The sequence below is a fragment of the Neolamprologus brichardi genome, chromosome 7, assembly GCF_056152115.1.
Source record: "Neolamprologus brichardi isolate AB-2024 chromosome 7, ASM5615211v1, whole genome shotgun sequence".
NCBI classification, from domain to species: Eukaryota; Metazoa; Chordata; class Actinopteri; order Cichliformes; family Cichlidae; genus Neolamprologus; species Neolamprologus brichardi.
In genome coordinates this window covers 56038340-56058864 of record NC_142110.1, presented here as the reverse complement: position 1 = coordinate 56058864, position 20525 = coordinate 56038340, and the positions used below count along the sequence as shown (strand labels likewise).

Below are 20525 nucleotides of genomic sequence, written 5' to 3'. Positions count from 1 at the left end.
CTAAATACTTCTTCCCCGAGTCACGTCAACGCAGTCACTAAGTGATCCAAGCCAGCCGGAGGACAGTAAAATCGTTTTATTTGTCATTAATATGACAAAGTTTCACAGTTCATTCTGACGCTGCTGAGGTGTGATGTGGGGGGAAAATCCTCTTTTGTTTTATTTTCAGCGTAGTCTGTATTTTAAGGCTTTTTTTCACATTCAAACTAAAGCTAAACAGGATTTAAATGCCTCAGTCACACATTCCCATTCATGCACCCAGCAGATTTAAAGCCCCATTGTAGCCTCTCCGCGAGTCTGTCGCCCTTTGTTGTCAAACCCTGTCACTTTACCTCCTCGTGTTAATCGACACATTCTCGCGCACCGACATTAAATCTCTCCTCTTGTTCTTTCTGTTCTCGACTGAAATTGTCCGGTTGTTTCATTTTTGTCCGTAGAGCCCAGTATCGCCACATCACTCACCGACTTGGAGTACGTTGTCCACGCAGCCGCTCTCCAGCAGAGCGATGCCCCGTCGGAAAGGCAGCCGCGTCTCGTCGCCGCTCTCCCCGCTACTTCCGATCTCCTCCCCGCCAGTGTTGAACGACGAATACATGCAGATCTCACGCTCGCTCCTCGGGAAAGACCAGTACACGATCCGTCTCTGGACGGGCTCCGGGATCCGCTCGAAACGCTCCTCTACCCTCTGAAACGGCCACTTCTCGGCGACTTTCCTCGCCGCGATGTCCAGGAGGGTCTCCGGACTCTGGGTTCTGCTCGATTCGCCCTGGGTGGCTCCTGAGCTGCCGCACGGCGCCCCCGCGGCCCGCTGGCCTTGTCTACATGTTGAGCCGTAGCCCGGTCTACAGCAGAGCCGCTTGGCTGGGGGCTGCTGTACGCGCTCCGCCATGATAGCTCCGCTTTAACGGCGACGGAGGAAGTCAACGCACCATATGAACGGGATGGGGAACGGAAAAGGTTACCCACGGTCTGATTGTTGGCCGTGTATGGCCAAATCATCCTTTTATGGCAACATGGGGCAGGGCTTCGGCGAGCTTGTCAAACCCCTTTGTTGACAAATTAAGAGAAGGCGGGGTCTGCGGGGCAAGCTCCGTGCTGAGGACTGCCAGAAGGGCGGAATTCCCGTCCGGCCCTAGTCCTTTGAGAGCCAGATTTCAGCCCAGAATGTTAACTTTGTACAATACAACTACAACGGTGTAGTTGTATTAAGGAGCTACTTCAGACGGTGGTTTTACCGGTTGGCGTACACATTTACTAGGGACGGAGAGAGGGGGCTTTGTCTTTCCGTGAGGTGGATCAGGCGGATGAAAGCTAGGTGCCAATGGGCGGTTATTCGCCTGTCAACACTCGAGCCTCGTGGTTTGAGGGGGGGAGGGGGCAATGAACGCAGCACCGCCCCGTGTGAGGTTTATGGTCCACCTGAATGTGGGGCGTTTAAAGGAAACGTAGCTGCTTCGTGAGAGTTATGGAAGTCAATTTTTGACAAAAGAAACACGAAATCTAGTTATGAAAAAAATAGTAAGGCTGAGTCACAAAGCCCGATGAAAGAAATCTTTGAGTTATTAACTACTATAATACGATTTTTAAGATGAAAACATCATTCAATATGTACATTTTGACATAAAATGTTTACTTTTTTAACACATAACCTCTAATTTTCCTGTTTTAGCATTTTCTTTCTTTCTGGAATTTACCAACTGTACCTTTAGGTGCCACAGACGCTTTACAATGAACTGCACAATGTGTTACGTCATGTTGCATTTGAAATTACCTGCTGATTAAAGAACCACTACTCTGTATATGTTTGCTTCTAATGCTAACTAGATGCTGAGAATTGTGATATCTGTAACATGAATGCATGAGAAGAAAAAGGGGTTGTGGTGATGGTGTAAGTAGGCAATGGGTTGTCATTTATTCATATTGAAAAAGACTGCACCAAAATAAAAAATAAACTAATTCAAAAGTAGTCTGCTTATTAGATGTAACTACTCGTTAATTGATGGTGCCAGAATGCTATTTGAGATCATCCCAGCTAATTTTAACGCCTGAATGGAATAGTATCATACATTGGCTTCACCAGAGCCTGGACCTCAACTTTACTGAAGCAGTGTGGGATCATCTTGATAGAGAATGGAACAAAGGGCAGCCAACATCTGAAGAAGAGCTTTGGAACAGCTTTTGTCCTTTTTAAAGACTGGAGAACTATTCTTGAAGACTGTTTAATGACATTTCAAGACAATTTGCTCAACACAGCCTAACTCTGTTGAAGAATAAAGATGTTTATATCAAAGATTGACCTTCAAGCTCATTAGAAAAGAAAAATCAGTAGGCTGCTGCAACTGTTTTAATTTTTTTCATTTTTGCCAACAAAATATAAAGAAATGAGGCTTAAGACCTGTGCACAGTACAATACATAGATAAGATGTGCACTGTGAAAACACATATTTGAGCCCCAATTATGAACGGGAGTACAAAGACCAGAACTAGCTTCAACAAGTTTTAAAGCTGCAAAAAGAGCAGTTTGTGGGTTTTTTGTATTGTGTTTAAAGTATTTAAATAATCATTAAAGCTTGTGCAAATCTTTTAAAATGTAATATCCGTGTTTCTCTATTATTCGTTGCTGCCTTTCTAGGACAGTACAGCAGGTTATACTGAAACAAAAACTCCTGGCAGCCCCATCCAAAGATGTTTGATATCTTCTTTTGATCAGCAACTGGGGAACATTTAAGACACAAATTTAAACAGTTTTACTTGGCATAAAGACACTATTTGTCACTGTAATGGGCTTATCTGTCACTTTTCTCTTCCAGTTACAGTACCACCTGCTGCTCCTGCAGGACAGAGTTATCAGCAGCCTCATTTCAGCACACTTGCTCCATGCTGTGTAAATGATTTAGGCCCCCTGGTTGACAATCTTGAGTATTGTCTCATTTTACCCTGCAGACAGCACAGAAGAAGCACAGTAATGGCTGAGTCTATTCACTCAGCATGGTGGGAACACAGTGGGTGGGCTGGGAAAGAGAGACAGCAGCACAGACCATGGCACACTCTGTTGAATAAGACAGTACAGGCCTCTAGCATTTGACTCTGTGCTCATTTTTCAAGCATTTGAACAAATCTATCTTTCACTGTATTCACTAGATTTAAAGCAAGTACATATATTTCATTATATTGTCTTTTCAAGAATCTCTCAGTTTCTTGAACCATCTTTTTGATGGATACACTGAAATTTGGTTCCAACATTATTGTTCACCTATAGCAGGAGTCTCAAACTTGCAGCCACTTGCGGCCCACATCACCTCTATTTGTATATCGAGTTGAAGAAATAAAATGCAATTTGGCCCTTAACGTTACTTTTTTTTATTAGAGAGGATTTATTTGTTGTTGAGTGCAATGTTAAAATAAGTTCTTTTAAAAAGCAAATATGAGAAGAGAGTACAAACACGTTGAGGGACTGGCTGTGTTAGTTCAGTGAGAGAGTTATTTGTAGCAAAAACAATTTTCACTAGAAGTCAAAAACTAATGTGTACACTTACAGTGGCTTGCAAAAGTATTCGGCCCCCTTGAACTTTCCCACATTTTCTCACATTACAGCCACAAACATGAATCAATTTTATTGGAATTCCACGTGAAAGACCAATACAAAGTGGTGTACACGTGAAAAGTGGAACAAAAATCATACATGATTCCAAACATTTTTTACAAATAAATAACTGCAAAGTGGGGTGTGTGCGTAATTATTCAGCACCCTTTGGTCTGAGTGCAGTCAGTTGCCCATAGACATCGCCTGATGAGTGCTAATGACTAAATAGAGTGCACCTGTGTGTAATGTAATGTCAGTACAAATACAGCTGCTCTGTGACGGCCTCAGAGGTTGTCTAAGAGAATATTGGGAGCAATAACACCATGAAGTCCAAAGAACACACCAGACAGGTCAGGGATAAAGTTATTGAGGAATTTTAAGCAGGCTTAGGCTACAAAAAGATTTCCCAAGCCTTGAACATCCCACAGAGCACTGTTCAAGCGATCATTCAGAAATGGAAGGAGTATAGCACAACTGTCAACCTACCAAGACAAAGCCGTCCACCTAAACTCACAGGCCGAACAAGGAGAGCGCTGATCAGAAATGCAGCCAAGAGGCCCATGGTGACTCTGGACGAGCTGCAGAGATCTACAGCTCAGGTGGGGGAATCTGTCCATAGGACAACTATTAGTCGTGCACTGCACAAAGTTGGCCTTTATGGAAGAGGCAAGAAGAAAGCCATTGTTAACAGAAAACCATAAGAGGTCCCATTTGCAGTTTGCCACAAGCCATGTGGGGGACACAGCAAACGTGGAAGAAGGTGCTCTGGTCAGATGAGATCAAAATGCAAAACGCTATGTGTTTGGCGGAAAACTAACACTGCACATCACTCTGAACACACCATCCCCACTGTCAAATATGGTGGTGGCAGCATCATGCTCTGGGGGTGCTTCTCTTCATCAGGGACAGAGAAGCTGGTCAGAGTTGATGGGAAGATAGATGGAGCCAAATACAGGGCAATCTTGGAAGAAAACCTCTTGGAGTCTGCAAAAGACTTGAGACTGGGGCGGAGGTTCACCTTCCAGCAGGACAACGACCCTAAACATAAAGCCAGGGCAACAATGAAATGGTTTAAAACAAAACATATCCATGTGTTAGAATGGCCCAGTCAAAGTCCAGATCTAAATCCAATTGAGAATCTGTGGCAAGATCTGAAAACTGCTGTTCACAAACGCTGTCCATCTAATCTGACTGAGCTGGAGCTGTTTTCCAAAGAAGAATGGGCAAGGATTTCAGTCTCTAGATGTGCAAAGCTGGTAGAGACATACCCTAAAAGACTGGCAGCTGTAACTGCAGCAAAAGATGGTTCTACAAAGTAAAGACTCAGGGGGCTGAATAATTACGCACACCCCACTTTTCAGTTATTTATTTGTAAAAAATGTTTGGAATCATGTATGATTTTCGTTCCACTTCTCACGTGTACACCACTTTGTTTTGGTCTTTCACGTGGAATTCCAATAAAATTGATTCATGTTTGTGGCTGTAATGTGACAAAATGTGGAAACGTTCAAGGGGGGTGAATACTTTTGCAAGCCACTGTATGTTAGCATTTTTATTTTGTTAAATATGAACAAAATTATAGCAGAAGTGCTGACATGTGTCAGGCCAGAAAGAGAGTACCACTTTGTTTATTTGCTAGTTCAAGAGTGAGAAAAAAAAATTGCGTTCACGTTTGCAGTTTTGTCTTGTTATACAATATTGGAAATTTAAAAATACCACAACAAAACACTACATTTTTGGAAATATTTGTGGGTTTTTACTACTAGACCACTAAAGTGGCCCTCCAATGAGATGACAGTGCCAGCAGCGGCCCACAGCTCATTTAGGTTTGGGACCTCTGACCTATAGGATCATAGATACTGTATGTTAGATGACCTCCACACAGCAACCCACTCGGCTTTGCCTACTCATTATCACTGACACCATTATTCTACTGAAAAAAAACATTTTAGCCCAGAAAACCTTTTTTGTCATAGACCACCATTATAAAAATGTCATCTGTAAAACTGTTGATACAGCATATCAAACTGCAGACATTGTCTACTTTTACGCTTTCTAGTATAAAAGATTCAAGCATGAAGTTTTCGCATCTGTGAAACATCCAAAAAAATATAGAAAACAGTTTATTTTTGCAATTACACTAATGGTCTGCACCTATTTGCTGATTTGGAACACTTGTAAGCATGTGCAGTGGGCTGCACACAAACCTTAAAACAAACTACTAGACGCTAGAACACTGTTTTGGTTTATGTGCAATTTGCAGCTATTATCAGTGAGGTATGCGGCTGCCATTGGTTTCTGTATATCCATGCTCAGAACTCTGGAAACCTCTAAATTTCCAGATAGCTGACTGTATCGGGACAGTCACTTCAGTAAGCAGATTGTGGTCCAGTGTTCATGCCAGGGTTTACTAGGTTTGGGCTGTATGCCCTTGGCCCTATTTGGGCTGAGACTCAGTCACTACAAGTGAAATTAGGCCTGGTTTAGTTTTAATTTGGGCTGATTCAAGGGCATGATTCATTAGCCCCAAACTCACAAGGTAGTACAAAGAAAACATAATCAATTTCTATCAGCCCAAGCTATAGCTAATCTTTATCTGATGCTAAATATCAGAAGTTAGCACCTTAACATACTGAGGACGATCAACATGGTAACCATTATTTCTGGTAAACATGCATATTGCCATATGTGTGAGCATGCTAATTTTCTAAAATCAGTTTCATTTCATGAGGCTAGCTACAGAGTTACCAGGAACATTGTTCATTATCTTGTGCTCAAATCCAAAAACTACAAAACTACAAATCCAATAATTATATTATAATTGAATATAAAATTCAAGATGGCTGCTTTTATACATAAAAACATGCTGTTTGTGGGGGTTTTGTACAATGGTGTGCAGAAGTCTTGAGCCACAGCCTGAATTCTTTTAGGCAAGCTTTCTTGTAATTTCTTCAAACATCCTTCAGGAATGCTTCTTGAAGGACAACTCAAAGATTTTCTTTGGATGCTGGCTGCCTTTTGTTCCATTCTCTGTCGAGATGATCCCACACTGCCTTGGGCTCTGGGGAGGCCATTCCATGACTAGTAATGTTCCATGTGTGCTTTTCTATCCAGGTATACTTGCATTACATTTGGCAGTGTTTTTGGAATTATTGCTGTGTTCAGAAATGAAGCTGTTGCCAATCAGAAGCTTTCCAGATGGCAGTGCATGGTGGAGCTCACAGTAATTTATTATTCTGCATTCAGGAAAGAATCATTGACATCAGCTAAAAGAAAGTGTTGAAACTAGGCTAAGCTAAGCTAAGATATGCAACCTAAGATAGAGTTTAAGCATTTTTCATTTAACTTTTTAATACATGTAATTTAAAAATATAATTAAAAAAAAAAAAGTTAAATGTTACTGTTGTAATTATATCTTTAACATAATTTAAACTAACTGAAATAACAGAATTTTCTGATGATTACACAATGCAATATAACTCTTTTTAAATATCAGAATGTACAAATACTTTTCTCACAAGTTTTACTGCAACATTGAATATTTTGGTATTAAATTTGACTGTAATTTTTTAAACAAATATTACTATATATGTCATATATGTCATATATTTGGCAAAAAAGCTAGTTGTTGGTACATTTACTGTTTTGATAAGTTACTCTATGCCTATTTTATTAACTAAAGCTACTGCTGAAAAGCTGCTTTTTATGTTGTTACTCACGCACACACACATCCACGGTAAACCTTTAATTTCAATTTTCAGTTTTATTTGTATCTACATGATGTGCATGCCTCCTTGAATTCATTGTACCTCAGTGAATATTTTCCATGCAGATCATTGGAAATATTCATATATTAAATACTATCCAGGTATTCAGCCACAAAGAATGCTTTAAGACTTCCATTAACATGATTTCTATGGGTGGACTCTCCCCGCTCAGCTAAAATGGCTAGTAGGGTGACAATGACACTCTGGCTCACTCCTGGGGATAATCACACACACATATACACACACATGCACAATACAAACCATAGTATCTGTTCATGCTGGGCTCATTTGCATTCTCATCAGTATGCATGAAATTTCTCGCTGAACTTTAATACCCTAACTGCTGCATAATACACTTTAATGAGCATAAGAGTGAGCATGACAATTAAAACTCGCATTAATCACTAAATGCTGAGGGGTGGGGATGTGGGGATGAGATGAGAGAGAGTGGAGGCAGGGAGGGAGGATACTGACTGAGGACTGGGGGGACAAAGAGCACTCCAGAGAGGATGGGGTGAGGGAGAGAAAAGAAACTGAAGTGAAAAATGAAGAAAGCATGCAGCCAATGGATGCAAAGAGGATAAAAAAAAGTAGGAGGGGGCTGATGAAAAGAAGATGTAAAGGAATATAGTTTACTGAGTTTCTCATATTAAGCGCAGTTGAGCTGGTGGGGGCATCTCCACATGAGCAGCAGATGAATGGTGAAGTTTGCAGACAATCAAAACACCCTCCCCTCCCTGTTAGTCCTGCTTATCCTTCACTCGCTCACATTTCCCCACTTTCTCCTTTTGTTCAACGTCCTCTTTAAAGGGTGACAGCGAGTATTGTTCATAAAGGGGATATTGTTACCTGATAATGAAAACCTTTACCTCCCCACTTTAAGGTGCTCCTTCCCTTACTTTGATGCTGATGATGAGATAATTTGAAGGTTATGAATATTCATCTAAAAGAAACAAATACAATCTCATTCGGTTGTGTTTTGCACCTCTGATCCCCCCCACCCTCAACCCCCTCTAGTCAGAGCAGAGGCATAAATGTTCAGAGGTAAACGTTCCTCTTCTTCTTAATACCTCTGTTTCATGGTTTTGTGTTTTGTTTTGTGGGGGCTGCTTTATAGGGTAAGTAATACAAAAAAGATTGTTGCTGTTTACCCATTATCAGTGTGCTTTTCTTTTCTTTAGGGGGAATCCACATTTCTACCTGATGATTAATGTTTAAATGTTTTAGGGCTGCACAGCTAATTCTGTCTTGCTGTGAAAACACAAGAAGAAAAATTACATATGCACTCATAAACCAGTAGTGGCTCCTCTTTCAGAGGAGGAAACTATACTTTCAGGCTAAAAGTGAGGCTACAAGTTACTTGCTAGATAAATATTTTATTGTAATATTACGTTTTATATTTAATTTAATATTAGATTTTATATATATATTATGTTATATTTATATTATATTAAGAAAAATAGAAATGATAGACTGGCAACTGTCCAGGGTACTGCACCTCTTACCCATGTCAGCTTGGATAGACTCTAGTCCTCCTGCAACCCTGAATTCTATAGGCAGAAGAAAATCGATGGATGGATTAAAGCAATAATGTCTGGTCCAAATTATCAGACTTTATGAAATGTATTTTATGGGCAGAAATAAGAGGTCATGTATAAAGCTCAATAAAAAATAAAGCAAATGTCAGAGAAAAATAGAGGCCACTCTACTAAACTATCTATATGTATGTGTATAAAATAGTTCAAACTAGCTCTTTTGGAGGCAGCTAGGATGGTAAAATGATGTTTACATGTTGATCCATGAGTATTAGCAAAGCGATGTTTTTTATAAATGAATTTATTGTGTTTGTTTCTTTAATAGGTAATGTATCAGGAGATATTTTTTTCTGCAGAAAAAAATCAAAGAATGTCCAAACTGTAGAAAAGCCATGGATGGAAACGTATACATAAATATTTAATAATTCCTACAGACAACACACTGACCTGATTATGGATAATAGCTATAGGAAATACTTCAGAATTTATGGTAAATGTGGGTTACAATTAATAAATACGAAGACGTCTTTATGCACAGACAGATGTGTTTTCATCACTTCAGAAGTGGCAGACACTGACACAACACAGTAGAGTGAACATATTATTAATATTAGTAATATAATACAAGTACACACAGAGGAGATGGGTTTTTTATGTGGAGAGTATTCACTTTTCTTACAGCATTTGACCCTCTTTTGTCCTTCTTTAAGCTGAACACAACGTGTGTGTGTGTGTGTGTGTGTGTGTGTGTGTGTGCGTGTGCGTGTGTGTGTATCTTGAAGAGGCGTAATAAAAATTCCATCTGCATTTCCATAAATCAGACAGGCAGGTTTGTTGTCACCCAGTTGAGGGGCCTTAGAGCGAGGCCCCAGGGTCTGCTGGGATTAAAGGTTGTGTGTGTGTGTGTGTATGTGTGTGTGTGTGTGTATGTGTGTGTGTGTGTGTATGTGTGTGTGTGTGTGTGTGTGTGTGTGTGTGTGTGTGTGTGTGTGTGTGTGTGTGTGTGTGTGTGTACATACAGTAAAACACATTACACATTCGCAGTAACAGTACCCACAGCTCATCAATGGTTCATCGCTGGTGCAGCAGTCCTAATGTTTAAAACATATTTCTGTACGTATTTCCTTCTGTCTGTGCTTCCTTTCCTGTTTCTGTCATCCCCTTTCTTTATGCAGCTCACTGTCCTTTCATCACTAATATATTTCTACAATACGTAGGGCAGACCTGCTCTGAAAAATGATATGAAAATGATTTTTTTTAAGAATATAAATTCCTGTGGTAACAGCAAACAACAGGCATGTTTTTATTGACGTTTAATGCAAACTACACCCAAATTTAAAGAAAATCTGCAAATGTAAATGCAAATTAATACCTACTTCTGTGTCTTATCTATGTGGGTTTTTTACGGTTGGTCTACTGAGATAAACAGCAGATAGTACTTATTCTCCCAGTTAGTGCCTTTAAATTATATGGTTTAAAGGGGACCTTTGATTCCCACTCTATTCTTGTACACTACTAGAGCAGATTTACATTTCTCACATGTCACTGCCTTTTCACTTGATTAAGTCAACTGAATAAGTGTTTTTTTCTAAATGTTGTTTAATTTTTATAAGTCAACTTTTCCTTAAATAAAGTTAGTGCCTAATAAACCCCACCCTGTTACAGAGAGTGTTGTAATTGTTGAGAATAGAGTTCAATCCCAGACTGTGGAGACATTGGATTGCTACTGATTCCAGAATCTCATCTCCATATCTCTCTGTGTTGAGATTACCTCCGATGATGACCGTGGTGAAAAAGCCTTGTTTTTACAGTGAGGGAGTTGTCACCACACACCATCACACAGCCTCCACAAAAAGCTGTTACCCTGTCAGTGAAACAGTCAGCTTAGCATTCTCTGCATTTTTTCCATACTTTGACCCTATGATCTGACTTCCATAGACAGAATCTGGACTCATCGCTGGACATAACATTCCTCCGTATGTTCAGCGTAAAAGTATCTGATGATGAATGGCACTGATGGCAGGCCTCTTGACAGCCCTATGAGACTGGAGATTGACATGAAACTTGGCCTTTAGTTTGGAGATGGTGCTAGGGCTCATTCAAATTTTTCTGCAACGTGGTTTTGCTAAACAGCTTGAAGTTCTCCAGTATCACAGATGCTATCCAGATCAGTCGAGTATTGCATGCTTGGAGCAGGCACCAACAGATTGTTGTAGCTGGGTCTATGCTCACAGGTGCTGCTAATCACCTGTTAATCAAGCACCAGATTATCAGCTCCTGGGTTACCAGCAGCTCAAAACAAGAGTAAATAACAGAATGAGTTGGTCGCACTGACAGAGAACGTTTGGCAAGTTTTTAGTGTGCACAACCCACAAATGCATTTTCCTTACAAATGTGGCACCGTTTAAAGGGAAATAAAATGGCTTTCCAACAGTACGAGTTTTATGGTATGCGCCAATGAAATAATCATTCAAACACAAATTTACTTACTTTTGTTTACTCAAGTTTCTTTGCTACCTAGTTTAAGGTATGGTTAACAATGTGTTTATATATACTGTTTCGTTGTTCATTATTATTATAATTATTATTGTTGTTCCTGTTGTTGTTTGAAACAAACTGTTAGTTACTCTTCTTTTAAGCCAGCTTTTATCTGATTGGCTGCTCACTCCCAGAGTTGTATGCTTAACCATATTAGAGATCTGTATCTGGAAGTTGCACAGGATCTTACCATGGTCATTCTCGACCACCCTAGGGGGCATCTCCCATTTTGTCCTCGGGACTTCCAGGCCATACGTGGCACAGATCTTCCATTATACAATCCTGGCAATTTGGTTATGGCATTTCATACATGCCATGTACACTGACGTCATTTAATTGCCCATGTTTAATCACCGCTGTAACAGTCTATCACAGAATACTGAAAAGCATAATAGGTCACCTTTAAAAAGAACTATACTCAAAATGCTGCAATCATAAAGGAACTATTTTTTTATTTTTTGTTTGTTTTTTTGCTTCGTCTTTTAATGTGATGAGAGTGTTTTTATTTACCCAAATATATCTGATGTTTGGGTGTGTGACAAAGTGGCTAGGAGAGAAGTCATTTGCCATTTGTCACTTGTGTATGTTGTTATTCTGTGTTCTGTTATCTTATAGTTTATCATAATGCTTTAATGTAAACACAGCACATGTAGCCTTGGCTCTACATACTATCCCGGGTCTGTTTGTGGTAGCATTGGTTATATTCATTTCATCTGTGCAAATGTACTTAAAGCTAAATGTCACTTCATCATTAATTGATTTGAATCTTTCATTTGTTTATGTAGTTTGGTTATACTTACCATTGTGTGTGTTCCTCTGGACAGGTCCTATGTGTAAAACGGGTATGTGGGAATGGCCGCCCCAGTACTTCCTGATTTTATAGGATATAATGTCACTGATCATGTCAATTGGGTGTAACCAAATGAAGGGGTGTTTCTTTTGTGTAAAATTGTTTATTTCATTTAAAATAACCTCATGAGTCAGTAAGTGAAGAGATTGACTTTTCAAACTGTTTAGTTGGGTGAACGAGTTTGTTAAGTGGAAAAATGATTTTATTTCTGTTTCTTTGGACTAGACTGTGTTATTTAGTCTACCCTGTTTTCCCAATGGTGGAGGTTAATGAGATCCAGGTGTGAGTAGAATTTTATATAAAGCAGGTGAGATTTTGACTGAGAGGTTCTTATGTTTCTGTGAAATAATTGTTGAAAGGCGACGCCAGAAAATAAAGAATACTTAAAAGAAACTTGAACAGTCTGCAGATGCTGTCTTCCTATCACCTTCCATGCTGCTTATGTCACGCTACTTCACAGGGTGTAATATTTGATGTCTAGTTCTAGTTGAAAAACAGTTTGAAAATGAAACATCAAGGTGCAATGTACTCTATGAACATTATCTGAAAGTCATTGTTAAGTTTTCAATTAAGAGGAAGCTGTTCAAGAATTGTTGCATGGAAATTGTTGTGCTTTGTCACCCGTTTTATCTCTGCAGATCTCCCATGAAGGAATGGGAGATCTTTTTCTGTTATTGGTACAGCTACTGTTTTATATCAATATTTTAACAATATGTGCTGAGCTTCCAGATAAATGTAATGTGTTATTAAGATTAGTTTCAATTCAATTCAGGTTTTTATTTATTGAAAGCTGGTATTTGTCTGATTGTGCTATTCAAGATGAGAATTGGTGAGCCAACACCACACACCACAATACACATGTGCCAAAGTTATTTTGACAATATAATCTGATAAATGTAGCTATGTGATTGACTGGCATGATTGACATGAACCTAAACCAGAATTGTCAAATTCGTTTTATATCATGGGTCCCGTATAGGATACTTTGATCTTAAGTGGGCCGGACTAGTGAAAATAATTAGTAGTGATGTACATACTTCATTAGAATATACTTTAATACACTTTAATATTTCATATATTTTATTAAAATAGCAGCCAATCACCATTATTGATACTATCAGGAACGTGCACATATTATTTAAACAATACACTTTTAAACAGTCTTGTAATATTATTTGGTAACACTGTTATTTGTTGTTAAATGGTTATTAATAATGCTAAAGAGTTGCAGCTTTACAGAAGATGATGCAGATGTTTGTAAGACACGTAGAAGTACGCAGAATTACTGCTTTGATTGGTGCTGTTTCTCTTGGTTTTATTGGTTTTTAAAGCATTTGGTTATGTTGGAAAAAATGGTTTGTGTTAAAATACATCAGCTACGACCGAGATGTGGCAGGCAGCTGTTCATTCCAAACAGTAATTGTTCCATAACTTTAATGTCTTTTTTGTAGTCCATGTGATACTGAAAGTTTTCTCTTTTTAAACAGAACTATTTTTCCTACATCTAATCCGAGAGAATGGATTGTATATTCACAAAGATAAGACGTGTTGTGGACTTACTCATTTGAAAATGACAATTAGCACTTATTTTTATTGTTGATTGTCCTCATAGGTGGACAAAAGAATGCTAAAGTCCTAAAGATGATTACAGTAACCTCACATATCAGCTCTGAAGGTGTTATTTTGTGATCAGTGATGTATTACTCCACACCCACTGCCTTTTGATTTTTGTGAAAAAGCAATAAGTATTTAAGTCCACCAAATTCTTCCATAGCTGTTTTCACGTGCACCGTAGCCCTTAGGTTTTCTCAGTATTACCTTGCGGAGTTGTGTGTGAGAATGAAAAAATACACATGCTCAACTTACTGGATTTTATTTTATTTATTTAAAGTTAATCTGATGGCCGATGTGAAAATAATGTAGGTAATAGTGTTATGTGTTCTGCCTGTTATGCAGTCTTATGGAAAAAGGCCAGAGAGGGATGAGGAGGAGTCTGTCTGAGGAATGATGCAGAGGCTGACAAAGCAGCATCTTTGCCCTGAGCAGACAAACTGTGTGCATTAGTTACACACATAACCCATGTTAAAATGGGTTATGTGTGTAAAATTTAAAAAAGAAAAAGAAATCATCCATCCATTGATCCATCCATCCATCTTCTCCCACTCAGGGTCCTGGTCACAGGGGCAGCAGTCTTCACAGACACCAAGACTTCCTTCTCCCCAGCCATCTCATTCATCTTTTTCAGAGGGAACACCAAGCCAGTTGAGAAATGTAATCCCAACGTCCCAATTCTGCCCTGAGGCTTCCTCCTAGTAGGACATGCTCAAAACACTTCAGCTAGGAGGCGCCCAGGAGGCATCCAGGTCAGATGCTGTAACTACTTCAACTGGCTCCTTTTGATGAGAAGAAGCAACTCTACTCTGAAACCCCATTGAAGGACCAAGCTCCTCACCCTGTCCCTAAGGGGGAGTCAAGACATCTGTTGGGTTTTTTTTTTAACTGTTGATTTATCAGTCAATCTTTGTTGTTATGTCCCTATGATCACAATCTCTGGGTAACTTAAGACTTTAACAATCTAATGGGTGCTGAAATTAAAACTAAAAACTAAAGCTGGAGTCTCTGTCATGACAGCCTAAACACCAAAAACATCACACATTCACACATTTCTCTTGACTGACTAGTGTAATGGTTGGATATCTTATACAGTTTTATTTTAAACAGGAAAATTGTTGTTGTTGTTGTTGTTGTTGTTGTTGTTGTAACAACTAATGAGCTCTAGATGAAGAATAAAAAGCACAGCTTGATGTTATCTTATTTGACAACAACCTAAAGCAAATATACTACTGTTAGTCTGAGGACATGAATCTGACTCAGCTACATCTTTGGGTTCACCAGCACTGGACTCAAGAAGGCTGCAAAGAAACGTCCTCCTGAGATGGTAAATCAACTGGTTCTTTTCTACTGGAACACTCAAAGCTTTTTATACTAAAGTGCTTTCTAACATTCACACCCATTCATCCTCGAATGGACAAATCAGAGAGCAACTTGGGGTTTAATATCATGCCCAAGGATATTTTGACACACTTCTTACATGTTTGCATCACAGCATGTGGCATTTGTAATTCAAAGCAGCCGAATGAAAATTAAAGGCTTTTTCCATGCATTAAATTTGAAGGTAAAAGAAGGTGCTGGGTGAAATTAGCCTTACCACTAGTTGCACTTGCAGTCCATTGACCTGTCTCTTTAAGAAAGAACTGAAACTAAAAACTGACAGAGAAATTGGAAATGGTGTCCACAGAAGAGACAGACGAGTCAATGAAAGGCATGGATGTTGCATTTAAATATAGTCCTATTGTATCATTTTACTGTTAAGATGTACTGACACAAATTTGATCCCGATCCTTTTCTCAGATTCTGTCCAACAATCCAAACACCAAAAGGTTTGCAAAAGAACCCACATAAAATAACATTTAATATAACTTCTTTTGACTTTTAATACCAATTATGTTCAATATTTCATTCTAAAGTTTTATCTTCAGATCTTTTCAGTCCTGTGTTCTTTAGTTAAATAGTACGTAAAACAGGGACAGAGAAGAAGACAGAGGGAGGGGGAAAAAAAGAAAAAACTGACCCAGAACCTCTGGGCATGTCACGAAGCCATTAAAATTAATTTGAGACTCAAATACGTCTCCAAGCCCATCATTTAACTCTCATTGCCATTTATGTTCTTTTCAATTACATGAAGGAGTTTTAAACTGTTATTAATCTAGAACCTCTTCTCCTAAAAGTTTTTTTTCTCTCTTTCAGTGAGAGGAAAGCTCCCCCAGACGATTTCACCCTCAGAGGGCCGGTACCAAAGATAGCGAGGGCGTTTTTAAGCATGTACCTCCCATCTGATCTGATCTAGCAGGTTTGCAGTGGTGAAATTGATCCCAGTGGTAGATGCGCTGACAGGCCTGAGGAGCCAGTGTTCAAATGAATTAAGAAAAGGAGAAGAAGATGGCGAAAGGCTTTCTGTTGTTCGTCCTCTAAATAATACAGCGCAATGATAGCCAGCAAACAAAAGCATTTGTGCTGTGAAGGAGCGATACTGGGGATAGGATAGAGGCAGAGGAATGCTTGAATTACAGACGAGAATGGAAACATCTTTTTTTATACGTTTTGTTGTCTGTTAAACATTAATGAGAGAGGATGGCGACAGCGTTCCAGTGTCTGACCATCCAAAAGAAAAGCTAGTGAAAAGACTGGAAGCCACTAGGGTGCGTTCCCAAATGGCCACTTTTTTAATATTTGCAGCATAAAATATATATTTTTTTATACTTAATTTTATAGCTTGAGGGTGAACAAAATAAATGAAAGGCGAGTGATTGTATCCAAATTCCCTAAAGGTGATTAAACTTAAATGTGTAAAGTCTCGGCAGGGAGATTTAGCCCTAAATAATTAACAATGCCGTATTATATTGCTATAAGAATAATTCTGCCTCGAAAATGCTGCATGTGTTTTTTAACATTCATGCATCTTAAAAATAATTGAAGGGCCTGTGCGCTACTTAATATTTCATCCCCCTCTGCCTTTTTCCAAATTTTCACAGGCTGAACGATGGCTTTTGCACCCCCAAAAAAGAAGGATATGAATTTTTCAGGCTTTTTAAATAATTAAGCTCAAAGTGTTTGGGGGGGGCAGCAAAGCCCTGATAAACTAATCTGAGATGGAGGAGCAGGAATAAGGTCTGAGAGGGACATTAGAAATTTATTATTTTATCAGCAGCTATTTATTATTAACATAGAGAGATCCCATTAGCATTCATAGACAAAGGGACTCCTGGGAGGATGCCCTGTGGATTTCAAGGTGATACATTAAAAGAGAAAAGTTTAAGGAGGGGAAAGTGTCTGCTCCAGCCCCTGATCTGCATATTAGCCAACATCTTTCAGTCAGTGAAGTCAGCAGGATTTCTCTGGGTGGATTTTGTGAGTGGATGGCAGATTTAAGATGTGGAAATGAATCGTTCTGACTTCACAAAGTCAGCTACTGAATACTTGATGGTAGAAACTCAGAAGAAGTAAAGAAACAGGGCACAGAGCCCATCACAGTGTGTACAGATGTTTTTGTTACTATGATGATAAACCTTAAAGACTGTAGTGAATTTACACCAAAACCACCAACAGGCCTCCATTTTTCTTGTTGACATTTTAGCATGTATGCATGCTAACGTTCAGAGTAGATCTAGAAGACACAGTTCACCTTCTCTTAATCCTATTACACCCAACATTGATTGCAGTTCAACTGGGGTTGCAATAGAGGCCCTCAAGGTATGAATGGAGTCAAATGACTAAAATTATTATTTACTCCGGCATCTAGATGAAAAACCCCTTTCTTTGTCTTTTGCACATATATTATTAATAATATATGCAAATTTCTGATAAAATAACAATTACGTCCTTCAGTTTTTTTCTTACAGGGAAACTGATTTTGCTCATTGCATTAAGCATTTAAGACAGAACACAGTAACATGATGGTTCAGATACAATAACTAGATGTTGGAAGCCTGATTAGTTTAATTGAAATATACCTATTGTTTATAATGTTTTGTACAATCACTGTGCATTGTACTTGTATGACTATGCATCTGACAAAAGAAGAACCTTGGATCTGATTAAATCAAAATACTCATTTTATTGAATACACCTGTTCAACTCCTGATTAACACAAATATCTGTCAGCCAATCAATCAGCCAGGAAAGGTGATTTAAGTGACTTTGAATATGACGTGGTTGTTGGTACAAGATGAGCTGGTTTGAGTGTGAGCCGTTGTGGCTCAAGAGTTTGCAGTTCGCCTTGTAACCAGAAAGTTGCTGGTTCAAGCCCCGGCTCTGACAGTCTTGGTCGTTGTGTCCTTGGGCACTTCACCCGTTGCCTACTGGTGGTGGTCAGAGGGCCCGGTGGCGCCGGTGTCTGGCAGCCTTGCTTCTGTCAGTGCGCTCCAGGGTAGCTGTGGCTGCAATGTAGCTTGCCATCACCAGTGTGTGTGAATGGGTGGATGACTGAATGTAAAATGCTTTGGGGCTATACAAATACAGGCCATTTACCATTGAAGAAGCTACTACTACTGATCTAGGATCAAACCTTTAGGAAGGGCTCAGCCTTTAATCATAATATGCATACATTGTCTTGCTATTAATATTAATGGAATATGCTGCTTGCAAACATATTCAGTCCCTTTCACCTTTGCAAACCTAAATTCAACTGGGTACATATTAAAATGTTGCAAATATTCAAAAGCAATCTAATTAGTTGACCTACAGTAGTGTCTAAGAATGTTTCAGAATGAGTAATGACAGTTTTCAATATAGCCTTAATTTATTAATTTAATTAAAAAAGTACACACACATACATTACCACTCCATCTGGACAAAATGCAAACTAGTAATAGAATTTCTTTCACATTAACATTTTCTAACACATATAAATCCTCCCTTTAATGTACAGAATTAACACGGGATATTAGATATGCAGATATGGGGTGAAGAATAGATTTGTAGTCTGTCACTTCGACACAATGGAAACTATCCTGTTCAAGTCAATGTATAATGAAATGGATCCTGTTAAATGGTACCATTCATATCAATTCATATGTTTGGTTTAGAGTGTGAAAATATTACATCTCAATTTTGTTGACTTTTATTCCACTCGTACCTGTTTCTTTTTGCTCGCTCTCCTTTTGCTGTCATCCAGCTCTCTTCTAACCTTTTCAATCCTCCTCTTTCAAGCTTTGTGCTGAGACCAAAAAGTAAATGTAACAGTGAAACAGAATTTACCACCCAATAAAAGGCTCATTTATAATCACTTCACTAAAAATATTCTTACTGAACTGGACTGCTGCTGGCCACTGACAGGTAACATCACTCTGACTTAATCTCTAGAGCTCTGCTGTAATATAAACAAAAACTGAAGCTCAATTCGAGCAGAACAGGAAGCTAACAAAGTACACCTGCTCCTTGGTTTGCAACTAGTAATATACCAACAGACTTATAACTCAGAAAGCTTAATTAGCTAATAATCCCTAACAATCTGGCCTACATTATATTTTTGGTGCTATTTATAGAATAAATATATATAACCAAGACTGGACTTATTTTCATTGTAACCTGCACTGTTTCCAGTGGACAAGTTGGGAAAAGATAATATTAGAAGACAATGTTATTTTTCAGGATGCTATATATCTAATTTTGGGATGATTGAGTACTCACCAATGTCAATTGGGATTTTTCCATACAACCACCTCTGTGGTTGACAGACAATGTTTGGTAAAAGAGGAAATATCCAGTAAGTTCTCTGGGATCTTGTTGATACCAATCATTACAACCAAAGTATCCAGAACAGTATCTGTGAATGCACTACACATCAAAGCTTGACGCAGCAGAAGACTAAATCATCCATTCTTAAACTTAGAATTTACAAAACGGATTCAATATGACTTGAGATGAGTGGCAAAGCTCATAAACTCAACATGAAAATCTTTACAGGAGAGAGGTGAAGAAGAAAGTGCAGGAAGAGCAAAGTGGGTGGTGACGAGCGTCAGGGGTGACTTGTGAGATAAGGATAGCTGCAAGTGTGAAAGGGAAGGTTTACAAGATGGTAGTCAGACCTGCTATGATGTATGGTTCAGAGATGGTGGCAGTGACAAAAAGACAGGAGGTGGAGCTGAAGATGCTAAGATTTTTGTTTGCACTAATCAGAATGAACATGATTAGAGAGGAGTGTATTAGTGGTACCGCTCAGTTCAAGCTGAAGAAGAAGGTGATAATATTGGCAGCCATGGCAAAAAGTACATTCTTCACTTACACAGAAATATAAATACTGTGTGAAAAATACTCAAGTACTTATTCAGTGAATCAATTTCCTATTCCCGACATTTTAGATGAATGACTTTGCGTCCCTAAACATACAAATGAGCACAGCTAGGTGTTAAAATTGGATTTGTCAGGTGCAATCCAAAGTTTAGCTGCAGTGGGTCAGCCAGGTAAAAAAAATCAATTAGAAATAACTCACAATCATTTCTAATTTGAGCTCCAGCAGCGTTTCTTTGTATGCAGGTTGTCATCAGCTGACGTGTGCTGCTACCATTCTGAGATTTACTGCTCTTTTGTGGATTTAGCCAACTGAATTTAACAATCTATAAGCTGGCAATACATGAGCTGTATCATGACTGTTTTCCAAACCCTAGTATAAAGCTAGTGCAAAGGTGGAATTC

At 38.9% G+C, this 20525-nt stretch overlaps 1 protein-coding gene across 1 annotated transcript in view; it reads right to left on the bottom strand.

The window, feature by feature from the left end:
- zswim6 (zinc finger, SWIM-type containing 6) overlaps nucleotides 1–983 on the bottom strand; it is a 50711-nt gene extending 49728 nt beyond the window's left edge. The window contains exon 1 of the mRNA XM_087843912.1: nucleotides 463–983. Coding sequence (XP_087700038.1) covers nucleotides 463–889 — 427 coding nt within the window. The 5' untranslated portion in view covers nucleotides 890–983. The remainder of the gene's footprint in view (nucleotides 1–462) is intronic.
- Nucleotides 984–20525: the final 19542 nt, after the last annotated feature.